Below are 7,813 nucleotides of genomic sequence, written 5' to 3'. Positions count from 1 at the left end.
GGTAACGTAGTGGCGTACCAGAAGGTTTTCGCTTAAACAATGTCATCTTGATGCATGAGATACTGCTGCTTCAAGGGTGGATAAGGGTAAAATATTCCACCCGCTGCTCATCTGTCGTCATCACTTCAGGGCCGAGAACCAGGTTTTCCGGGGAACGTTTCTGACCGTGTCAGCAATGCCCTTCAGAATCAGATACGCGCGAGGTCAAGAATGTACATAGCAAGCTTGAAGTTGATATAAATCGAGAGTTGGGAGAGCATTGAACAGGGTGCGCATGTTCGATTCTACATAGCGAGCTTCCAGAACGCATACATTGGAAAGTGATAGAGCATTGAACAGGCCAGACATTTTCCTCCTGTTCCCAGGGTCATGAGCAACACGTAAATGCAGGAGACGGTGGAAAAAAATGTGGGATAAGGCTGATATATCGATATATTGGACCTTGGTAGACCTTGGTTACTGACACGAGGGATCCAGGAAAGATTGAAACTGTAGAAGAGGGATTAGACTCGTGGTGACAGTCGTTCCTTGTAATAAGCACGAGAGATTTACTGGTACTCTCGGTCTCTGAACTGATAGTGATAGCCGCTACCATTCAGATGCACCGGGTTCGAGTGCAGCGGATTGGTCGTCTGCACGCATAGCCATCAGAAGGTTAAATTTGACGTGTTTGTGATGGCGGCCTGTGTCAGACTCGAGCCTTGTCAGTAACGTCACCTTTTCTTCTTCGACTCGCACACTAAGCGGCGCAAAAAAGGCGAACTATCACGCCGGTGGGTCATTTGGTTAAATCCAGGATGCAAACTACTCACGTAGTTGCCGCAGCACTGGCTACTTTTACGCAAAAGACAGGACAGTTCTTTGTCAAAGCAGCAACGACCTGAGCGAGGACAAAGAAGAAACGCATTGTTTGTGAGGATGTAATAGGGGATCAAATAAATCTGAAGAAGACAGTAGGAAGACACCTTGCTTTATATGCTGAATATATTGGCGAAGGAGGAACCTATCCACCTGGAATTCCCTTTCGAACAGTTGATATCTGCAAAGCCGACGGATTTCCACCACCTTGTGAAGCAAGTTTTGTTGGCGATTTGGCGTGGAATAATATATCATCTTGCGAATGCAATCAGCAGATTGGGTAGATCCTCTGACTTGATCACGTTGGCTTAAACAGCAGTTTGAGTTTCCGGAACTTTGCCTCGAATGCGTGACGCTCGTACTTTATCAGCAGAAAGATCGAGGAATTCCAGGCCCGGTAACTCGTACAAACTATACCGCGATATATGCACCTCCGCAGGGAAGTACCATGAGAATGTCGTGTAAAAGGGTATGCGGGACACCCTAGGCCACGACAGTCAGGAACATTTTCGATGACCGGGGTATCTTGGCCATCCGCCGCGTGGTCCATTTCAGCACAAATTGAACTTCAGTAGAAGGTCGCCTCCACATGAGAAGACACTGCAGGATGGTAATATGGTATGGCCATGCAGATTCATCTTACTATCAAAATATTAATTTCAATTTCCTCTGACCTTGTGATGATGGTGGTTTCAAGAGTCGGCCATCTCCGGCATCCGCGGCAATTCGGAACACTGCACAGTGCACAGCGAGCAACTCAGCCTTGGCCCTTGGCCAAGTGGTCACTGGTAAACTTTGGCATGGCTGGTGCATTTAGGTGGGCACAGTTCGATTCTCGAAGAGTTGAGCATCTTGATGTTATGTAGTATCATGTGAGTACATCATATTCAGGAATTCACACCCAAGACTTCGGCTGACTTTTCGAAGTGACTGAATTCGGGCTATGTCCATCACAACCCGAGTTATCGATGGCCGTGTCGGCACTGCTCTTTTCTCATCACCATATGATCACCTGTCATCTGTGTAGACCGGTCTTCTTTATATGCGTGCGGTTTTCTGATCCCGCGGCAACGAACAGGAAGTAGCACTTAGTATCATATACCGTCATACTTATGCTCGTTCATGCTGGGCCGCCATGATTAATCACCCATACGGCGCCCCGTCGAGTTACTTGTTTGCTAATGTGGTGAGTTTTCATGTTGTTCGAGTAGAGTGTTCTCAGTCTTACGTTTCGGGAATTCTTTCAGAACGATAGTTATAGTCAAGTCTCTTATGTGTCGCCTCCCCCGGATCGCCTCTATAGCTTCATCCCGGTAGGCTGTCTCACGGTCTTGTTTAACCAATGTTGAAATTGCAAATTCGAAGAGGTTGTCAGTCGATTCCATGCCCTGGTACGGGGCAACTGAGTACTCAGGTACAACTTCAAACAGAGACTATGACCAACGAGATTCTTTGCCAATTCGATGGACACCTCGGGTATGTCTCTAGAGAACTTTATAGGACCTGTTTGGAATACTGTCTCCCCTAGGAACGTGCTTGTCGGTTTTTTAAAGGAGTGCAGTCGAAAGTGAGGAGTAGATGGCGACCGCTTCATTTACGATCCCTACTTTTACGCCCTTGTCACAATGACGTCCGTGATGACCCAGGTGAGTTTATGCTAGGTATATTTGGCTCTATATCTCATTGGAGGCAGATATATATATCTAGTTATTTAACGATGTACTCGAACTTCTACACTCAACTGTACTAGTAAAACATATCTTTATTGTTTTGCCCTGCTATACATCGCCGCTCAGGGCTTTCTTCCTGTTTACCGGACGTCGGTCCCTTCGAAGTCCCAATACTGTTCTAGGTATTTCCCAAACGACAAATGCTTCAGCTAGAGGTTTAGTCGATAGTCGTTGAACTATTTCTCACCGTTCTTGCAAGTTGTACATGCCATCCTAGAAAGAAAAAAAGGTGTAGGTGCAGACAGGCATGTCATTGTGATCGACAATGTTCATGTCGGCTAGCCTCGACTTAGCACATGCATACTTCTGAGTCAGACCTTGAGCTCTTCAAGTTGGACCTAGTAGTTACGTACAGGACATGCATAGGCTTGTATGACGTAATAATATTCTTTCGATTCTGATCTCCGTTCTTTCGTGCCTGCTCGTGCCAATGCCTACAACACTCATCGAAGACCTGCATGCCTCAGTCGAGGCTCATAATGATACCTTCGAGGCTTTACTAAACTTGATACCCGCCAAGTACTACCTGGCGAAAGATGATCATGATGCAGACAACGTGCGTTATTGAAAATTTCAGTCGTCTATTGATGAATCTGAATAGCATGATGCGCGTCGAACAGATTCCGTCCAAGTATCAAAAAACACAGCAAAAACCAAAAGGCACCCAAACAAGCTGCGAAGGAGGCATCAAAAAAGGCTCGCAGGGATAAGGTCTTCTACTATCATCACTGCTTGATGTTCCCTTCTAAGTCTGAGTTCTTATTTTCCTAGCTGGACCCAGCCAATCAAAAGTCGGTCATTGACCTTCAGAATGAAGCTGCTCTTGAGCTGGAAAAAACCAACTCGAAAGTCAAGGGGAAACGGAAAGCTGCGGTGATCGGGTCCGATTCTGATGCCGACGACGACGATATGCAAGTGGATGATGTGGATCTCAGCGATGCCGTTGTGACTGCCCCACTCGACTCCATAGTGCCCATGGCTACACCAGAGAGCATCGCTGCTCTCCGAGATAAACTGCATTTGCGCATGGCAGCTCTCCGACGTGGTGGACAAAGTGGCGGAGAACCGGGAGACAAAGATGAGCTTTTGGAGGAACGGAGAAGGCAACGTGCCGCGCTTCGTGAAAAAAGACGAAAAGAGACAAGAGAGAGGCGCAAGGCAGAGGCTGAAGGCAAAAAGGGAAGCAAGAAGGAAGCGACGAAGGGTCTTCCTGTCAAGGTATTTTACATCTTGCAAGGTTCCAGCTTGAGTTCATCCCTTTGTGCTTGACCAACAGAATCAGCTACTTGTTCCGGACTTGCCGGTCGCTTCAAAAGGAACTGCGGCATCTCGTCTTAACGACGGACCCTTGACTAATGTATCTTTTTCTGTGGTGGCTGGGAGTTCGAGCAAAAAGGCCGCATCACTCAAGACGTCTTCCAATCCCAATCAAGCTTTGTCGCAGCTCGCTGCGCGGAAGGAAAAATTGGATTCGATGCCGGAGGACAAACGCAAAGCTATAGAAGATAAGAGTCGCTGGGCAAAAGCGGAGGCGCGTCTTGAAGGCGTCAAGGTCAAGGATGATGAAGTGCGCCTCAAGAAAGCAGTAAAACGGAAAGAAAAGGAGAAAGCGAAGAGTAAGAAGTCCTGGTAAGCCGTTAATGATACATCCAAGTTCTTATTGATACTCACCTCGTTGCAGGGAGGAGAGGAAAGACCAACTCACAGCTTCCATGGCTGCAAAGCAGAAGAAACGTTCAGATAACATCGCGATGCGAAACGAGCGACGGAGCGATAAACGAAAGTCTTCGTCGTCAAAGGGGAAAGCTAAAGCTCGACCTGGTTTTGAGGGCAAGACTTTCCATAAGGGTAAAGGGAAAGCTACGGGCAAGCACAAGTAGCGTAGGTATTGTAGCCTTGATGTATGGTTAGGGTTAATTTCATTTCAAGTGGGTCATTCAACTGGACACTTCAGTCGATGCGTGAGTCCTAGGATTCGGGGTGAATGGAAACATGACAAGGCCAGCTTAATCTCTACAACAGTGTAGATTCTCTTAATCGGCGGCCTTGCGCTTTCAGGTGACAGACTATTTGTCACTGTTCTGCACAGGCGAAAATATTTGTGTGGCTGTATTGAAAGGGGCCAATTGCCCTGTGCCCCAAGCGTTGTGAGTACAACTACTAAGCAACTCTACCAGAAAGGCAGTTCCAGCTTACAGTTCAAATTGGCCAATTCAGTAAAAAGTCAAAGAGGGGACGTTGTTGGCTTGGCCAATACAGTACTGACTTCCGAATTCAAAGAGGAGACGGTTATGACGTCTTCGAACCACGACAGTTTATATACCGCTTACCTCGAGTCTCCTCTCTAGTCTTCCCCGACTGTTCAACAACCATCTACACTCGCACTCAAAGCTTATCCACCACAAAATTCACCATGTCTTCACCTTTGACCATCGATTTTTCGGGTATGTCGCCTGGGCCATCAGTGTCGGTCGTCTGACTCGTCCTAATTCTGCCTGCAGGAAAATGCGTCATTGTAACTGGGGGTAACCGCGGAATTGGACTCGCGTATAGCCGCGCTCTCGCTAAGGCTGGTGCCCGAGTGGCAATCGTCTACAGGTTAAGCTTAGCTGCTTTGATGCTACAATCGCTAATTTTTGGCATGAATGTATGTTAGGAGTAACCCAGATGCCCCTAAAGTCGCTAAAGAGCTTCAAGAGGAATACAAAGTCAAAGTCCAGGTATGTAAACATTCTAGTAGAAATGCCGTACTTCATCTAGACCCCTATCCTCCCACGCAGGCTTACAAGTGTGACGTCACCAACGCTGAGCAGACAGTTAACACTTTTGCTCGCATCGACAAAGAACTTGGCCCCGTCACAGGTCTTGTTGCAGTGAGTAGAACCGTTTCCCGCCAGATGATGTCTCAATACGATCGGTTTGATCACAGAATGCTGGGGTTTTCTGCCGTGAAGCCTGCTTTCGATCTGACTACGGAGGATTTCAATAAAGTGTACGGTGTCAATGTCCTCGGCGTAGTTCAACAGCGCCGTGGCTGCTGCAAAGTAAGCTCCACCATGTATTTTGTGGAAGGTATGACCTGACGAATATGGCAGGCTTTGGAAAGGCAAGGACTTGAAGAACCTTTCGATCGTGATCACGTCCTCCATGAGCTCGCAGATCATTAACCAAGCTTCGACAAACGAACCCTTGACACAGGTCTTCTACAACTCCTCCAAGGCCGCCGTCTCCAACCTCACAAAGGGGTTGGCTGCTGAGTGGGCTAAACACAACATTAGAGTCAACGCAGTGTCTCCCGGCTATGGTCAGTGTTTTTTTCTATCTCCCTCTCCCGAGCACGACGTCCTGAAAATACGTATCAGTGGAAACGGATCAAACTCGTGATTTGCCCAGAGACGTCATCGACTATGAAAGGCAACACATTCCCTTGGGAAAATTCGGTCGTGTATGTACCGTGTGTTCTATTTGGCTTTCACTGATTCACTTCATTTTATAAACCATAGCCCGATCAGATCTCAGGCCAGGCACTTTTCCTCTTGTCTGAGCATGCCAGTTACATGACTGGCGGGGAGCATTTCGTTGACGGGTATGTCTGCCTGTTTCGCACTGGTCAACATACTGAGCCCTTTGCATTTGTATAGCGGCCAGCTTATCTGGTAGATTCACTTGCCATCGTAAGGGAGTCGTGATCAATGGCGCGGCTTAAGAGGGAGTGGTTCATTACAATGTATGGATGTAATGTGTGTACAATAATCTCAGAGAAAGTCGACGTTGCTGCACCGAATGAGAAAGGATTGCGACGAAGTCGACTCTGTCCGCTCAATCATTCATGTCTATATTAAGACAAATGTGTACTGAGATCTATAGCTATAATCTCAGCAAGCGAGGCTAATCAAGCTGTGTTGGACGACTGGATTGTTAGTGGTGCAATTAATCGACGGGTCTCTTCGAGTCTGGGCGCCCGCGCTCGTCCTTGTCAAGCTCAACAAACTTTCTGTGCGACATGGTCACGGCGAATAGGCAGATGAAATAAAAATTACAGATCGGTTTCATCAGCGGGTGCAAAGTCGTGCCGCCTTGCTCACACCGATGCTCTCTTATGCTGGTGAGGGGGGAAGGGTCAAACAAGTAAAACCATCATTGCTTCTTGGACCTACACCAAGTGGCACCCCGACTAGGACCCCGGAAACCAAATTTTCAACATCGCGCCCAACAGCGCTAAAACGCCTCCAGGCGTTTAAGTATCTCTCTGTATACCCCATAAAACTCACAAAAACATACAAATAGATATCCAAAACAGACTAACATGCCCGCACCAAAGGGGGCGAAGGGTGGGCCCACCGGCTCAACCATTACCTCTCCTTCTGCAGGCCCAGCTACTCGACAGTCTACCAAAACTCCATTATCGCAAAGTGAAATCGAAGCAGTCTCTAATGCAGTGTCTAACTACACCTCAGCAACGAAGTATCTCAACAAAAATCTCCTCAGCCTCCCTGATGAACCATATACCCTAACGCACGTGATTTCCATTCTTTTTCAGATCACCCAGATGCGCGACAATACTCCTCTCCCGGTCACTACTGCAATACGAGCAGCTGCTTTCGTTCTCAAGAAGCACGTAGCGTGCGAGATGGCCACTGAGGTAGCCCAACAACTCACAGACACACTTACTCCGCGCATTATTGAGCACGTTGTGGGAGCCATAGCCCCTCAGATGGCTAAGTTGTTATCTACTTCTGACCAGCTCTCAGACACCCTAGCTCAGACTGAAGTGGTTCGCAAGGCCATGGCAAACGACAGGGACGAGATGGATGACGGCCTGCAATCTCAGCATCGTGCATAGAAACAGTGGCAGATGAGCTTCATGCGTCAGTTGAAGACTGCCAGAATGCCATAAAGCTTCTATCCCCATCCCTCGACACCACTCAAGAACGCCTCAACACCCTATCAACCCAGCTGCTGACTCAATTCATGCCTACCCCTTGCGGCGGGGATACCGAGGACACCAACATCAACATCGACAAACACCAATGACAAACCTACAGTTCCATTGTGACCTCTAACCTATCCCCCTCAATTGATAAGGCCATCGGACGGGCAGCCATCCGTGCACGCCAAATCCTCCTGGACCCCACACCGGGCAACACTCTGTTCCCACCAGGCACCTCACATGGTGACATGGTACAGAAGGCGAAATCAGCTCTCGCCAACATTCGTGAGGTCGA

The 7,813-nt window shown here is 48.0% G+C and overlaps 3 protein-coding genes across 3 annotated transcripts; 2 read left to right on the top strand and 1 right to left on the bottom strand.

Annotated features, from left to right (window-relative positions):
- Positions 1–827: 827 nt before the first annotated feature.
- On the bottom strand, positions 828–1,561 carry DFJ58DRAFT_121449 (uncharacterized protein). Its single transcript, XM_041378731.1, has 3 exons — positions 1,533–1,561; positions 1,221–1,458; positions 828–1,165 (listed from the first exon to the last, which is right to left on the bottom strand). Exons 2-3 carry the CDS (start codon positions 1,406–1,408, stop codon positions 865–867), a joined length of 489 nt encoding a protein of 162 aa, XP_041238396.1. The 5' UTR covers positions 1,409–1,458; positions 1,533–1,561; the 3' UTR covers positions 828–864.
- A 1,402-nt stretch (positions 1,562–2,963) lies between these two features.
- On the top strand, positions 2,964–4,534 carry DFJ58DRAFT_813349 (surfeit locus protein 6-domain-containing protein). The gene is made up of 5 exons (XM_041391601.1): positions 2,964–3,144; positions 3,190–3,234; positions 3,360–3,806; positions 3,865–4,217; positions 4,270–4,534. Exons 1-5 carry the CDS (start codon positions 3,019–3,021, stop codon positions 4,466–4,468), a joined length of 1,170 nt encoding a protein of 389 aa, XP_041238395.1. The 5' UTR covers positions 2,964–3,018; the 3' UTR covers positions 4,469–4,534.
- A 467-nt stretch (positions 4,535–5,001) lies between these two features.
- Positions 5,002–6,328, top strand: DFJ58DRAFT_860758 (NADP-dependent mannitol dehydrogenase; the record flags this gene model as incomplete). The annotated part of the gene is made up of 8 exons (XM_041394015.1): positions 5,002–5,032; positions 5,090–5,186; positions 5,245–5,308; positions 5,369–5,646; positions 5,684–5,892; positions 5,951–6,033; positions 6,092–6,174; positions 6,230–6,328. The coding sequence occupies 8 exons, from the start codon at positions 5,002–5,004 to the stop codon at positions 6,246–6,248; spliced, it is 864 nt and encodes a 287-aa protein (XP_041238394.1). The 3' UTR covers positions 6,249–6,328.
- Positions 6,329–7,813: the final 1,485 nt, after the last annotated feature.

This window comes from Suillus subalutaceus, assembly GCF_016647625.1.
Source record: "Suillus subalutaceus strain FC151 chromosome Unknown DFJ58scaffold_151, whole genome shotgun sequence".
NCBI lineage: Eukaryota > Fungi > Basidiomycota > Agaricomycetes > Boletales > Suillaceae > Suillus > Suillus subalutaceus.
This window is presented reverse-complemented; position numbering and strand designations above follow the sequence as displayed.

Bases quoted from the DNA above. Each gene is read 5' to 3' on its own strand.
- DFJ58DRAFT_121449 (XM_041378731.1), bottom strand. From the start codon at position 1,408: ATGGACCACGCGGCGGATGGCCAAGATACCCCGGTCATCGAAAATGTT. The intron at 1,166-1,220 runs GTACGAGCGTCA...CTGCTGTTTAAG, and splicing joins TCGATCTTTCTGCTGATAAA to CCAACGTGATCAAGTCAGAG.
- DFJ58DRAFT_813349 (XM_041391601.1), top strand. From the start codon at position 3,019: ATGCCTACAACACTCATCGAAGACCTGCATGCCTCAGTCGAGGCTCAT. The intron at 3,235-3,359 runs GCAAAAACCAAA...TTATTTTCCTAG, and splicing joins TCCAAGTATCAAAAAACACA to CTGGACCCAGCCAATCAAAA. The intron at 4,218-4,269 runs GTAAGCCGTTAA...ACCTCGTTGCAG, and splicing joins GCGAAGAGTAAGAAGTCCTG to GGAGGAGAGGAAAGACCAAC.